The 16,497-nt window shown below is 37.3% G+C and overlaps 1 protein-coding gene across 4 annotated transcripts in view; it reads right to left on the minus strand.

Annotated features, from left to right (window-relative positions):
- The window catches only part of POLR3B (RNA polymerase III subunit B), an 83,797-nt gene that overhangs the window by 15,041 nt on the left and 52,259 nt on the right, over positions 1-16,497 (minus strand). For all 4 annotated transcript variants that reach the window (XM_071551025.1, XM_071551026.1, XM_071551030.1 and 1 more), the window contains 4 exons: positions 14,729-14,938; positions 12,752-12,910; positions 11,178-11,295; positions 9,802-9,944 (listed from right to left, as the gene is read on the minus strand). In XM_071551025.1, coding sequence (XP_071407126.1) covers positions 9,802-9,944; positions 11,178-11,295; positions 12,752-12,910; positions 14,729-14,938 — 630 coding nt within the window. The remainder of the gene's footprint in view (positions 1-9,801; positions 9,945-11,177; positions 11,296-12,751; positions 12,911-14,728; positions 14,939-16,497) is intronic.

The following is a 16,497-nucleotide window of genomic DNA, read 5'->3' on the forward strand; positions in this document are numbered from 1 at the left end:
TTTTTAGTCTTTATCGGTATTGGATATAAAACAAAGAAAACTCTCCAAACTCTAAAACTATTGAGGAAAGACTAAACAGAAACATGAAAACTCACTTAAAATGGTCTATCATGCAACCCCAAATTTTCCTTCTACCCCCTACAACTGTTTCTACAGTGAATTCTGTAGATCAACATACTGCAGCTATAAATGATCAAGAGATTTAACGTTCAAATTCAGGTGCTAAAATGCAGCTGCTTAAGCCCACTCTCCTTTGAACCAAAGCTACTGTTTCAGCTGGACAATTTCTTCCAGAAGCCCTTAGAGCTGAAAAAGTCTGCAAGCTATTTGAGATCAGCCTGCTGCAACTGTGCCAGAGCACGCTCTGGGAACAGTCCTGGAGTGGAGGGGGCTCCTGGAAGACCGAGGGTACTGGTTACATCCCTAAAAAGGCATCCCCCGACCAGCCAGTTCACAGGGGGATATTGGCGTCTGCTCAGGAGGGAGCTCCTCTTCCACTGTCCAAACAAGGCAGGGATAGGTGTATGGGACAGTGTTAATAGAATGAGAATGGTAAGTGTGGGGGAAGGGAGCAGAAAAAAAAAGGATTGGACAGTCTGGGGCAAAGGGGGTGTGTGTGTGCTGTTGTATTTAGTTTTAAAACCTATTGAAACTAATTTTCATTGTTCTACTGTGATAAATCAATAACATCCTTCTAGCCCTCTCTGCCAAGCAGCAATCATTTGCTGAGAAGACCCCAAAACAAACCCACAACCCAAAACAACCCACTATCTCTTGTGTGCACAGCTTTTTTTTGGTCCTAAAATTTTATATAAAAATACTTTCTTATATATGTATTATGGCTTGTACATTTTACCTTATTAGCATTTACTTCTAAGAAAGCATTAAGATGCATCTGGATTTCATGGCACCTGTAAGCCAAAAATTAAATCTTAGCTAACTTAAAATTACTTTAGGCTCTGAAAACCTTTTATATGCCAAGCTGGTTCCCATAGCAGACAGCCACTGTGTTGTTTGTTTTGTGTGAAAGTGAATGATAAAAGATCCATGAAATCGACACAGAAAGGCAGAACAGCAGAAAGAACTGAGGGCTCTCCATCATAGCGGCTTCTACCCTCCGCTGACTTGTGTAACAATAGGACCTACACACCCAACTGCAGATCTAACACAGCTGTGCATTTCATTAGATGAAGAGCACTAGTGACACAAGTAAATAATTAACTTATTCTGGTCCGCTGACTGTGGTTATGAGACCAGTCATAGCTGACAGATTTTAATACAAGTTAACACAAAGACAGCATAATGAGCTTAGAAGTTAAAAACAAAATATTTAGACAGAATCCAGTAATGTGAAGCTCTCTGGGCCATTTATAAAGTTTCTATTTTACAGAGGGCGGGAAAAAAAAGAAGAAAACAAAAAGGGAAAGCTATAAAGCCTGAATTCTAAGCTTCTGTATTTTAAGAAATTGCTGAGTTTATAACAGATTCATAGCATGTCTGCGTGTATTTAGAGAACAGAAAGAAACTTCTTCCTCCACTATATTTTAAGAAAGTTCATTCCTTCTCATAAAAACTGTTAAAAAAGTTGAAAGATACCTTTCCTATATATATTAATTCTAAAAGCAAATAACTGCAATTCATTTCAAAATGTAAATCTGATCTTACTTTGTGATCACTTGCTCTCTGAAGCTCTTTAAGAGTCTAATGCTTGCAAGTCTGCACTTTAAGCTCCTGAATTTGCTACTCTTTTTCATGCCTAATCACTGAGCTGAGTTTGCAGCAGGGCAGTACCAGGCGACCCAACAACTGCAAAAAAAGTGATCAAGTGAATTAATCCATGTAAATGGAATTACCACTTCCAACTGGCTAATAAAACAGTAAAGGAGAAAAGAAGGGCTGGATTTAAGACAGCCTCAAGTTCCAAATGTTGCCCTGTCCAAGTATGAACTGCATTTCACAGCTGAGCTGCCCAAGTACTCCCCATACGACATTCATAAAAAAGGCACACTTAAACTAGGCAATTTTGCTCTGTGGCTCTTACTATGGGCTAGTATTTCTTAATTGTTACTGATTTAGATATCACATGAAAATTGATTCTCAGCATTCACAGAGAACATACAACATAATTTGGTTTCATTTACTTCCCTTCCTCTGACAGTTTTAATATGCTGCATCTGAAATCAAGCAATACAACTTGAGACTAAATATTGCACTGCAGTGGCCCTCACTGGCTCTAACCTATACACATTCTGAAGTCTCATCTAGCACAAGAATCAAATATTAACTACTGGAAAAGGCTGCAGACAAAACAAAACCAAAATGTTTTTTTTTAATGTGGATTAACAAGAGGGTTATATGTTTGAGCAAGAAAGCATCTAGCAGCTTGCTACATGTCATTTCTTTTCAAATGAAAAATAAATTAAATTCTAGAAAAAAACCTTTGTATATCAATTTCATAATGTCCCTTAAGAGGGAAAATCAGTGAAAATGCTAGGAAATTTTTAGGACATCAAAATGAAAAAAAAAGTGGATTAGTAAGCATGGCAGCTTAATGCAATGGTAACAGTTTAAATCAGAATAAACTTAAATCAGACATCTACAGTGGTTTAACATGCAAGTATAAAACAGCCATAGGCAGTGTTTTTCAATGCTATTGTAAGCCAGCCAGTAAATGACAGCCCCGTGACTATGCATGATGGCCCCCAGCCCCACACACGTATCAGCATCAATGCCGACAGCATCTCAAACCCATGTACCTCCACAAGGCCCTGACAGAGCATAAAGATCCCTTCACCCCTGTACTTTTGTCCTTCAGGAGGTTTCTTTTCCTAAACAGGAGAAACTCGGGTGTCTAGAATTGCTACCGTTCATGTGGTTGCTTTACAGTTTGCTGATGAAAGTGAACATACCCAGACTTGTAAAACCCCAGTTCAGCAGAGGGACGAGAGGGGTGGCTGGGAGGGGGCAGGGACAAAACAACAGTATGGGAAAGTTTTTCAATGGGCTACCATAAGATGCCTTCTATACACACACATGCCAAATGAAAAAAAATCATCAAATAAGTCAAAACAACCTAATATAGAAAACTAATTACTACCAGCAGGAGGGACATTAGAGAGCAAAGGAGACAGAGTGAATAGAAGCAGCAGCAATACCAGTTTCTATCAGCAAGATAAAAAGAAGCGCATTACTAAATGTGCTTGTTTACTTATTCTAATGATACGGTGGTATAAGAGCTAAAACTAACTTGAAAGGCATCTGTTTTAGGTTTACTGCATTTGCCAGAATTTGGGAATACTCTTAAGAAATAAGGCCACATCACATAATCAAGCAAAGTTGTAGCTATAACACAGCGCTGGGTATTATGTGACAAACAGATCTGCAAAAAATCAGTAATGCTAAACAAAACATGTACAGCTGCTTCAAAACTCTCTAATTACATACTGTGTTGGCTAACTAAGCATAAAACAAGTCTAGAAGAAAAAAGTGCTGCATCACATAGGCTTTGTTCAATACTGAATCATTCATTGATCTATCATATCACTTGCTACATCCCATTTGACATAAGAGGTAAAGAACAGAATTAAAATTAACAGATAAATAATGCATAAGTAAACTTGATTAGTTTTCTTATTAAAAACATCACTCTAAATGAGAGGAGGTGCTAGAAGACAATACAGTTTGTACACTGCTTTCCCATGAGCTGCTGAATGGTCTGATGTGATAAATTTGCATAGTCTGAAGCACACAAAGAGCTGATTAATTGAAACCCTTACAACGGTTCTGGAAGCAGCTATTGTAAAACAATAACCATAGGAACTTTACAAAATACACATGGCTGAATGAGTCAAGAGCTTAATAAAATGTGTGTTCAGGATACACTACCTGGAAATAGAATTAGAGATTTTTATTCTGTGCCATAAAATGCTAAATCAACCTAATTTTTGAGGTTCAGTTGAGGATTTACTAAAAAGGTCAGAAGGTTACCTGTTTGCTGCTTGAAAAATGCTGTAATTTTCTTCTTAAGACTGCAAGCTAAGCTGTGGTTTAGTTAAAAATAAATAGAAAAAATGGTATAAGAAGTTTTAATAGCATTCCTACATTTTCTTGTATTCAACTTCTGAGGACAAAAATAAGGCAAGAAATCCTTACCTCTCCTGATGCTGAATAACTAGTAATTATCACACATTCCTGCAGTCGATAACAGCAAATTCATTTTAATGTCAATTCAACCATAAAGTACTAAGTCTGACTTGCAACATGGGGGGGAATGACACAAGTAGCCATTTAAAACTAACATCTTATTTTACATGTTCTACTTACACATACTGCAAAAGTGCCTATTAAAAGCAGAAAGGTAAGTTGTTCTCAACTATGAAGTTAGGCAAGCAGAAGGCAGATGTTCAAACTAGTAAAAATTTCAGAAAGTAAGCAAGGTCAGACTTTGGTAGATAAGTGGTATTGTCATGAAGTTTATGTAGTTGACAATGCTGTGAATAGATTTTGTTTTGACACTAAAGACCATGGTTCATTTAGGAAAACAAAGACCATCTTTCATGAATTTAAATTCGCTTCCTTGTCTTTAGAGTTGTTTAAGTGCAGATACTTCAGGAAGGTTTAATCCTTTATCTTAGATCTTCAGCTATTAAAAAGCTTCTGTTTGCCAGTTCAAACAATCTCTTGCTTAAATACAGTTTTTCCACTCCTCAGGAATACTGTTCAGTATTGCTGCTTAGTTCTGTGATCTACAGGACCTTTGTTGGAGGTGTTAATCCTTTTTCACATGAGAGACTGAGAAATGTTCTTTCAGAGAAGTGTTATATTGCTTTTTTCACATCAAAGGAGCCCAACTTTTTCCTCATTGTGACTTGTGGCAAATCAAGAGGAAATCTGGAAATATAATAATTTAGTTTGTATGGAACTCAGATGAAACTTCTTTAGCTTAACAATCCTTTAGCCTTCTGTGCTTTGAAAAGTGACTTTGCTTGAAGAATACAAGATTAAAACAACAAAATAATTAACCAAAAAAGTTTCTTTATCCTTCTGGAAAATATATGATGCAATATAGTTAAAATAAAGTCCTACAGCTCAGGATAAATCCTCTCTGGTAGGTAGAAGTTTATTTGTGAGACGGTAGAAGCTTAAGAACTTTGTAGACTACAGGGACAGTGTCAGCCCCAAAGATCTTAGTGCAACATCCAGTTTGAAGATGAATATTGAAATAGAGCAAAATATTTGCATTTCAGAACATAACATGGTGGCCTCATTTGTATTGTTTTTTATCTTCTCGCCATATACTTCTTTCTTGACAGGCCTTGAAGGAAAGGTAACCTTTTACAGGCAGTTTGGAAGGAGTGTACTTAAAACATGGACTCGCGTGAAAAGAGGGTGTGGTGGACAGGCCAGAAGTGGCGACCCTTGCCAATACCATGTTGACATGGGAGAGGACACAAAGAAGGAAGCAAATACAGAGGCAGTGACATAGATCTGTATTATTACAGAGGCCTAGAAAATCTATCTACATATTTAACGAAAGGCTTTTCTGTAACAAAAGGCTAAAGCTGGTTTGTGAGATTTAATCTGTTGTATCCCAGACACTTTCTAATTCCCTTACTCTGCTTCCTTTTGCCCCAGTGACAAAGTACAGCTTTGAAATACAAATCAATTTGGAATACAGGAAAAAGACCATAAAAAACACTTGAGACATGGTTTGTGAAATCTCGTCTTTTGCACATATTTAATTATTTTACTACTACTACTACTACTACTATTATTTCATCAAATCAAATTTTATCTTCATGCATTCTTTCTAGAAAATAAAAGTACTTCACAAAAAAGATTGACAATACAGACAGAAATATGCTTTCCCTCCTTCTCACTGAATCAAGGTACTTGTTAGTTTAAGCTCATCATAGATTTAAATGGCCCTGTAACAGGCTTAAATCTAACAGTCACAGATTAAACTTGGAGTGGTAATCACCTGCATTCAGACAAAGATGAGACAATTCAGGGCTAATTAAAAATACTCTTGATGGAAAACTTAAACTGTTAATATTAGAATTTCTGTTTCATGATTGCCTGTATTCTTCAGTTATGACTGATCCTTTCCTGATTTGATGTCAGAGAAGAACGACACTAGATGCAATCTTAAACAGCTATCAAAGGAAATTTTCTCTTTCCTTTTCTTACCTTTTCTCCAGTATTGTCACTGTCAGTATTTGGTTTTTGTTGCATACTTAAGTTAGAAAACAGTGAACTCCACTGTTCTTGTCAATAATTTTTTTCTTAGTATCAGTCAAAGATATCTATCAACTATTTTAACTTGTACCTCCAAAACCAAGTCAAAAGTGACATTTCTTATTCTAAATAATTGATGGGTTTAACTTATTATTATTAAAGGTCCCAAGCACAGAAAAACGACAGATCAGTCATTCTAACTTGATGCAATACCAGGCATAATCATGGATGCCCTCAAAGCATTTAGGATATTGTTCTTCATGACCATAGGATTTCCACAGGTATTTGCTTGCTCTAGATTGTGAGATGTATTATATACATTTAGTGGTATGGAAGGCCCTTTGCACCCTAAAGACATACTGCAGCCTGTCTGACACAATTCTGTTTCCTTCAGTCATTCTTCCTCTTTTTCTCCTCTCATGGTTCTAGATTTGTGGAGCACCATTTTTCTTCATTTTTGGAGAGATATGAAAATCAGTTCCATTTTAATTCTGTTCAACTAACTATTTCAATAGGTGCACCTTAACAGCCCAAATGAGGAGAAAAACCTAACCTGCTTAAATTTTTCATTCAAATCCCCGTAAATATTTCTCATGATCGAACAGACAAACAAACAAACAAATAAATTAATTAATAATAATAATAAATTAATAATTCGTAGGGCTTGTTTTGTTTCTTTAATTCTAGTAAGAAAATTTGTCCTGCACAGTACTGATTTTATTGCTACATTAACTTGCTGCTAAAATGCTGCTTACCACTTGGAAGAAGAAAGGTCTAATTAGACAAATCTCAAAATATATCAAGAAATGGGCTTTGCTCTAACAGCAGTCACAGGCTTCTAAGCACTGCACAATTGCACTGCGTATGAGACTCAAAAGGCATTTAAAAGAGACTCTACACCACATCTTCCTGAAGGAGGATCTTTCTTGAGAAAAGGAAAGAATGGGGCAGTTGAACCATTCCAATTGCTCAAATCCTTCTGCTCGCCTCTGAAGCTAATGATCTTTCTCTCCACACTTACTGAAACTATCCTATAAGGCTAAGAACTGGACTGGATTTTACACGGAAAGTCAAGAATTGCTGGATCTTTAATTTTTTTAAACCCTCGACAATACTGGTTTCCAAATCACTTGGTCACTCAATGGGAATAGCTTCCTACTTTTAGATCAAAAGCCATCTTAAAAATGCAAGCAGAAAAAATGTTCCAATGCTTATCTGAAGAGTTTCTATTTCTTAATGACAACAGAAACAATGGAAGTATTTCTTGAGAATAGTTTCAAGAACCAGTTTGGTGGGTCTATAGAAAGACATGTGGAAGTATGGGTGATCTTGGGGAGAGTTGGAGAAAGACTGTGTTGACTAGTCTTACAGATAACACACAATCTTGAGGTAACATCTGGCAACAGTGGACACTGTGATCAACTGCTGCCTCTTGCATCTATTTTATCTCTTTTAATTGACAGGTTTGCTCTAGGTAGATGTCCTGATGCCCTCACCTGGAGACTACAGAATTGTGGTTAGCTCGGCATCTCAGGACAGAGATAAAGTCTTTCACCTCAGTTACACCTGGCCACCTCATTGCCGCTGATGCTTATGTACTTCTACAGACCCAGGAAGTCATAAAGGAGTTCAAGTTTGATTTCAGGCACGAGTGAAGAAGTGAACAGGAGTATGGAACACTATAAAAATGTCACATTCCAGAAGAATCACTTCTTACTTGTGCCTGGGGTCAATTGTAAGCAACCACTCTTCATACCTCTTCCAATCACACAAGTGCTGAGTATGCTGGAGGTGATTCTGTTTAAGCTTCCTTTAGGAGAGCCCCAGAGCTGGATACTGCCTGTGTACTGGTGACATATGTTGTAGTTTCATCTCTTATCATTGGCTCAGATCTACATATGGATGGTGTCAAGTACCAGATCTCTGCTGACTCCAGGGTATATTTGCTCACACAGTCCTTTGTTTCTGCTCCAAGAATACAGAATCACAATAAATGAATTGGTGAATAAGCACAAGATCAAACCCAACATGATGCTGCGAGTAGAGTTGGGACTATGCCACAAGGTGCTGAAAGGGATGCTTTGAGGGAGCTCCTCCTAACAAAAACCACTCTCTCCCATGTGTCTTCTCACAAAGAGAACACTGCTCACAAAAGGTCAGTTGGTTTGCAGGACATCCCTTAACTAGTATTGCAATTCAATGTATTACTGCAAAGTTCATTGACTACAACTAGTTTTAAGAATTAGCGTTTCAAATCTAAACAGTGTCCTCTGTTATTTCCTCAGTTCCCTCCCTCTGCTCTCCACACAGACCTAGAAGATAATTACATCACTAGATGTCAGAGGCTGGTGTGGTTTACACTCAATGTTCTGTCTCCAGTTCCTCAGAACTCACAGCAAGTAAGTAAAAGTTTTTATTCCAGTAGTTATTAAGACAAGATCACAAGGGGTGTATATATGTGCTGCAATGAAAAGGATTTGGTAATGTCAAACTCTTTGCCTCCCCATCACATCTGACAAGAGACCAAGCAATGTTCTCAAACCAAAATAAGACCTAAAAATGGAACAAGATTAACACATTCAGGTAATAGCACAGCACACACTGTAAGGCAGAACATCATGCCACAAATACAAAAACTCTAGATTTTTCCAAGTGTACAGATAGGTAGGAACAGGTCAAAACCTGTCCCCACATTGAGACCAATCAGATCAAAGCGTGCTTTTAACTCAGATACAGTCCAGCTGTTTTCAGTCACTTTTTTCTTAACCCTCCCACACCTCCCAACCCTTTGAGATTCAGAGAGGATGACCTGAAATATTTTTTTTACATTAAGGTCAAAGGGAGTCCACTTTTTTTTCAGCAGATATGGAAACAGGCTCCTGTTTTTCATTTTACCATTAACCTTAAAGAGATTTGCATTGAGAACTACATGTCACCAAGCAGCTTCTTAGTAGGTACTCAATTTCAGTTTTCATTTTGAAGATCCAGGTGCTTCAGATCATGTCCCAGGTGTATTTTTAAAAACCCTTTTCCTTTCTTTCTGGTATCTGCTGGTGCACTCCTAGTTGTGTTCCTGATTTGCTTGCCTTTGCCACCATTGCTCTGAGCTATCTATCTGAAATCTTTAGAGCAGTATGTCTGCAGAGATGACTTGCAAATCTCCCGTTTCATCTCTGGTCTTTTCTGTCCATTCAGAATTGGCCCTTTCACACTTTTCTCCAATCTCTCTCTGGATAATCCATTGGCAAACCTATCCCCTAAACTCAAATTCTCACTTGGAAAAAAAAGCCAACCAAACCTCAAAACCCTTTTGTTTAAAATGGGCAACTATTGTGTTTTCCAGATTCGTAAGTCAAGTGAGAGTCATGTTTGCCCATACCTGTCCTCAGTTTCAGAAACAGCATTGCTAAATTAGATGAACTCAACCCAAAAAAAGGGATATGGTTTTCTATCACTGTATCCATTAAAGATTTGAACCAATCAATGGAAATATTTATGATGATATTGTGTATGTATAGTGGGCATACACAACATGTATTTATTTTTATTAAACGTGTAGCTTACCTTTCTGCCCATGACGACTGCTAAATTTATCTCCAATTTCTGGACGTCTAGTTTGCCTCAGCAACATTTTGATCAAGAAAGCATCTTCTGCATTCGATGAAATCATTACTTTTTCGATATAAGAATCAGTGGCACCTTTGTAGCTAGTACAAGAAGCCAAAACCATTAGTTTTATTTTGATGAACCATATATATATATATATATATAAATATCTTTGCTCCTCATATACAAGTTTACATGTAACTTCCAGAATACAGTATGTTTCTGGAAAATGAAAGGTTCAAGAGACACAACAGAAACTATGGGAGAATTTTGCTGAACTTCTAAAGAACAAGGTATACTTTTTTGTTACATGGGGACTTTTTAATAGCAAAAGCTTCTTCATATATTTTAAATTTCTGGAGTTTCAGTTAAACAAACAAATGCCAAATATAGAGTTATAACTGAAGATGAGAGTTTAAGGAATATACCTTGAGTATTTAAGAACAAAATTACACTGTTGCCTCATTTCTTATTAATAAGCTTGTAGGAGTAAACCTGGAGCTTTCTATTGTCTATGAAGCACACAGGTGTACAGCAAAGCTATTTCTGCCTTTCTGATCTGGGCACCTACTGCTTGCCTTGTTCTCTGCTCATTTACCCAACTGTCAGGGCTATTCCTGACAAAGCAGTGTTGAGCCCTTCATTGTTTATTTATTTTTACATTAAATACAAATTTTTAATCTCACACCTCACAAGCCCTTCCTGGTTCTCTCATGACAAGATGGGAAAAACTGTTACTGATTGTCCTTCCCCATTCACTGGTGCCTTTCCATCCGGACTGGCCATAATGAGCTGACTGTCAGCCCCTGAGATAGGCAGATTTCCATCTCCTGGCCTCCTACCCGGCAAGGCAAAGGCTGAGCACCAATCAGCATTAGTCATTTTCTGCAGGAGTCGGTATGGAGGAGATGTGCCACTTCACTAAGTACACTCATGTTCCCTGCCCTCCAACTCATCCTGCTTTTTTTCCCCCGTTTATCCATCATTTCATCACAACTGACGTCTCTTCCCTCTGCCACTGTTTTACCTCCCTCCTCGCTTTCTCCTGCAAGCCTGCTTAGGGTTGTCTCTCTACACAAACATCTTCAGGAGAGCTCCTCCCTCTGCTTGTGATTCCAGCCTTTCAGGTGTCAGAATCTAATTTATTAGTAAGTGGCTAAGCACTTCTGAGAGTAACTGAGCTCAGAAAAAACCTGTGCAAAATCAAGGCCTACAGGACTCAATCTAATTTGCAGAGGGAAGGTTATTTCTTTGAGTTTTCTAGAACTGAGTATTTTCCCAGACCTCTTTCCTCCATGTACCCTCTCCAGCTATGAAGTTATGTTGCAACATACGTTATTGGCACATCCTTGTATTGCGGCTGCTGAGGCACACTGCTTCCTTCCAGAGGTGTCTGGGTCACAGTTGGCATCGATTTGTTCACAAGGACTTGCTTATTTTCTACTTTTTCACCTATAAAGATCAAAGCACCATGAAAATTTATCTGGATACCTGTGTTAGAAATACTTTTTTAGCTTTAATAAAAAGGTAAGATGGAAAACAAACTGAGAGGAACATGCCCAGGAAGTACATCATGCTATTTTATTAAATATTGCATGGAAAGTGAATCATTACACTGGCTTTCTTTAGTAAACCAAAACAGAACAACTGCTGTGTTGGGTGCTCTGAGAGAACAGCTACCCAACATACCCTAGGTCAAAAGACTACACAAAAATATCTGAAGTCATCTGCTCTAAGTATGGAAAATACTAATAAGCAACACTTGAACTGACAAATTTTAGAAATTCACACTTAACTTTGTGACATCACATAATTTCCACAATGAGCTGTGCAAGACTATCAGTCTCTCCTTTTATTTATATATTTCTATTGATTTTGGTGTCGTGCATAGCTTTTTCTCGCTCCATTCCTTTATCCTGCCCTTCACATCGAAAACCAAATCAGTAACATGCCCCACAATATGACTACACACCAAGTACCTACCTCCCATCTCCTCCACAAAACTACACTGAACTTTGGCATGTGTCTCTTCTGTCCACATGAACTATCTCAAATAGGTTTTTACCTACATGCTGAGAACAGTCTCAATCTGGAGTTCAAACCAGTCCTATCTGTCCTAATACTTCGGAAGATTCTTGCCTTTTTTTCTTAATTAACTTTGAAAGCTTCATTGTGATGTGTAAAAGAGCAAAATTGACCCAATTGTGTTGCTATAATGGAATTAAGTTTAGTGCCTTTTACAACACCTTTCTTATTAGATCTCAGATCTATTAAGTTGTTTTCTAACTGAAGGGTGACAGACAGTATGGGAGGATTACTTCTCAAATCCATTACCATTGGAAAGTTATACTTCTATTATCATAAGTAAATGCAATTTATTTTTTTATGTATTTCTTAAAAATGTATTTATTTTTTATGTCTCTCTAAACATCCTTCTAAAGTGTTAAAACCACAAGGTTTTACTTCCTCAAACAACTGCATTAACTGACAGCATGCTAGGAGATTTTGACACATGAAATCAAAATAGCAAGGAATCAATCCTTAAAAAAAACCCAGAAGAATGTGATAGACAATCAGGAGAAAACCACAGTATTAAAAGTTTGCCAATTCTAGGATATAAGAAGAATACAAGTTCTAATGCTTCACAGATTCACACTGTTAAAGACTCACTCTCCTACTTAAATATAAAGCTCCCTTTTCCAACAGGGAAAAAAACCACCCCAATGACTGATAGCATGCTGCTTTCAGGAACTAATACTTTTTAATTTTCCATCACAATACTGTCAACCTTTATGAGAAAAACCCCAAAATACTAAGTATAAAACAAGGTGTGCAAGAAATACTAACAGAACATTAATTTCTACCAAGGTTCTGAACCTGCCATGAATGAACATGGAGTTTGACATACCTGGAGAGCAGATCCCATCAGCATCTAAAATTTCATGGCGCCAGATTGGTTTCCGGGTAGCTGCATCCAACATCGGCCCCATCACTTTATCAAACGTCTGGTTCGTGTAACGCTTCAGCGTACACTTGGCATTCTTATAGACAAGACACCTTCCAAAACCTAAAATGGAACACAAACTCATCTGCCTAGGAGTTCAAAGCACATTTATAACACATTGTCAGAATAAAATAAGAAGGCTGATCCACCTACTGAGTTATAGAATGTAAAAACTTTTTTTAATTCCTGAGATTATGCACTGGCTATATATGCATAACGTTGTGCATGGATACCTACTAGTTCACAATTTAAACATCAGATCATGGATGCTACTTTTTTTAGATACTGGACTACAATTCTGAATTGTGCTAATCCGCTTGTGTATCTCTGCACACACATGCATATATCATTTCTCATACCTTTGGCAGTCCCCAGGGAGACCAAATACAGGAGAAGAGACTGTAACAGGACAAGAATAGCACCTCTTCCTCTTATGAGTTCTAAGAAACTCAAACTTTTACTCATGTTTGTGGCTGACACAAGCTAGTCTACCAAGAAAGTACTGATTGAGTGTTTAATATAACCATCCCATTACTCACTTGCTTTTCCCAGCAGAAAGAATTCTGAATTGCACATACTGCTATCAAATAAGGGGTGTTGGGGTTTTAGGTGAGAAAAGTAGCATCTCTGGAATTTCTCTGCAAGTAGAACAACTAACCATGATACCTAAAGACTTTAATCACATTTAGAATTACAGACAGCCAAGAGCAAGGTTTTTGAGTATTCCTGTGTTATTTAAGTTCATTTGAAAGATGGTTGTGGCCACATACAGTACATCTATATCTTTAGATTATGTCAAGTAACTCCTGACAAGCACCACAGCTCTCCCTGTAAATGTTACCAGTCTACAAGAAAACATTCAGTTTTAAATCATGCCTGTTGTTGTTTTAGAAAAGAAGGCATAAATTAAATGCAGCAAACATTAATGCCAAAGATACATGTCTAGGAATACTATTATTGCTGCCTAGCAACTAGGAGGAAGGGAGTTGGAGAGGGGGGGAATAAAGTGATGGAAGAATCTGATTTTGGCCACCCGAAACTAAAACCAATTTCATCACTCCACTGCATTTGTTCTCAAAGGAATTTATTTAGAAAAGAGAGGGGAGAGAGACTAAGTTTTCAGTCAACTGTCCTCCAATCCCCAGCAGCATTAACATAAAGCCCTGAAGAAGTGTGGAGAGGGAGCAAAACAAGCTAGACTGACACAAACATGTGTTTCACTTAGTTAACCTTCTCTTTGGTGCTTACGTACTTTTACTTAAAGTACACTGTGCTGCAGAGTTGATATTTCTTTAAAGGAAGCGGGTCATTAGTTTAACTCTGAATAAATGCTAAATTATTTCGCTTAGGACAATACTATTATTTTCTCTCGGACAGTCGGCACTACTGCTATTGCTCCTTCACAGCACCAAGCTCACAATGACATAAAATGCCTTGGGTTCTATTCCTTTCCTAAATACATTCACAAGTCTAATTTCATCTATTGCTTTTGTTACTGGTGAAAATAATGAAACCTTTTAGTAATAAAGGTTCAGGTAACTATCTAAAAAGCAACTCGAACAGAACACACTAATACTTATGTTTTTTGTAAAGTAAGTATTTACACTTTTTTATTTGATGTCAGAAGTTAGCCATTTTTCCTTATAATATTCAGACTCAGAAGTTTGAGTGTTCACACTACTGCAAGCACAGAATTACAATCACTATTCATACAGAAGACAAACAAAACCATTTGAAGCAGCTTTGTAATTCTTAATATGAGATCCAATGCTCATAAATGCAGAAAGAGTTACTATAGGATAAAACTACCAGACAACAAGTTTAGTGGAATATGCATTAGAGCACACAGTAGAGAAGTGGGAAAGAATGGATGGTTCTTACCTCTGTCCAAAGAAGCCTTATTTAAGACAAGAGCATCTTCAATATCGTAACCACTGTAGCTCATCACTGCGACTGTGGCATTCTGTCCAGCAGGCAGTTTCTCAAAATCTATCAGTTCTATTGTTTTTGTTTTTACCATTGGCTTTTGTGGATACGCTAGGAGATACATAAGAGTATCTATCCTGTTTCTTTGATTGTATCCAATAGTACCTGCATGTAAAAGAAAAACAAAAGTATGGGAACATTAGTGAGTTTTCTAACAAGGTTTTGGCAAAAAATTACCAAATGCAAATTAACTGAAACCACACAGAAACTCTTCAAGAAAAGAAGGGAGGAAAGAAATCATAAAACAGAGCAAAACAAGAACAACTTTACATTATTATATTTAAATAAACATGTAAGTAGTTTCTTAATTGAAGCATCCAGAAAGAATTATTTTTCTTGAAAAAGCAAAACCTAAGCATCAATACAAAAAGAACAACAACAAAAGAAATAAAAGCCATTTGACTGAATGCAAATAAGATATTTAATTTAATCAGGACAGTGAATACTGCAAGTAGGAAGTTTCATTGTTCTCATAGCCACAAATTTGGTTTGTTTTGTGGAGCTGAACTTGTGTTTAAGGAACCTCATGCAAAATTTCATGAGAATGGATAGAAAGACTATCTTTGAGTTCAAAAGAAACCGTGGATCAAGCTCTGCATCTTCCACATCATATTTCCTTCCTTTTCTGGGCAATAATTAGTTCAACAGCAGCCTGTGACACAGCAAGAACAAAGCATACTGTTAGCAGTAGCCAACACTGATTTACTTTCTGACATTAGAAGCATCACTGCTAGAGAGACTCCAGTAGAAGTTCACTCATAATATATGTGTCTTTTTACATGAAATTAATTTTAAATTTACAGTTCAGAATACAATCCTTTGTATAGACCTCCCAGCTTGAGATTGAAATTTTTGGCCCTGTCCCATCAGGCTGCCAAAATGTCTTCTGAAATCTGAGGAAAAAATAATTAACACCCAGCAGGGAAACATAAGCTGTTGTGTAGCAGAACAAATGTTATGGCAGTCGTATGTTATTAGAGTTTGCTGTACCACGACTATGCTACGTCTCTAAGCAATTAAGAAATTATAGTCTGAAAAGTTGTTTTAAAGTTTTAAGTGCTAAATATTCTGCTGACTTGTGCTTAGGATGTAAGTCTTTCAAAACCCTTCCATTTTCTTCTGCAATTTGAGAGTCTGGCTGCTTTCTCAGAAAGGTCAAAGTAGCCAGTGTATAACGAAGACTTCACACACCCAGAAAACAGTACATCTGAACACAAATCTGCTCATAGGGCAGGTAAGCTTCACATTTCAAATGCATCTACTTGCAATTTCCAAATGTCTGCATTTTCATAAAAGGTCTAGAAATCAAATCTCTAATACCAGGCAGCATCATGGGCATTTCCGAAGATCTATCCTGTCCTTGCCACTAAGCTCTCTCTCCTGAACTACAACAGCTCTATCCTTTCCCAAGGACGAGAACAGAGAGATCACTCAACAGATACTGTCTGAAAATGAACTGTTATAGTAGGCTCTTCCACACCTGGACTTTCCTTGGTTCTAGAAAGATTTGAAGTCACAGGCACAGCATTTTCAAATTACAAGGAAAATCTGGTAGAATTGACAGGCTTTACTTCTTGCTTTTCAGAAGCTGCTTTCCTGTCTTTGTCTTGGATAAGGAAATAAATAATCTTTCAACAATATTTTTTGTCTGCAGTAAGACATAA

Source organism: Pithys albifrons, chromosome 3 (genome assembly GCF_047495875.1).
Source record: "Pithys albifrons albifrons isolate INPA30051 chromosome 3, PitAlb_v1, whole genome shotgun sequence".
NCBI lineage: Eukaryota > Metazoa > Chordata > Aves > Passeriformes > Thamnophilidae > Pithys > Pithys albifrons.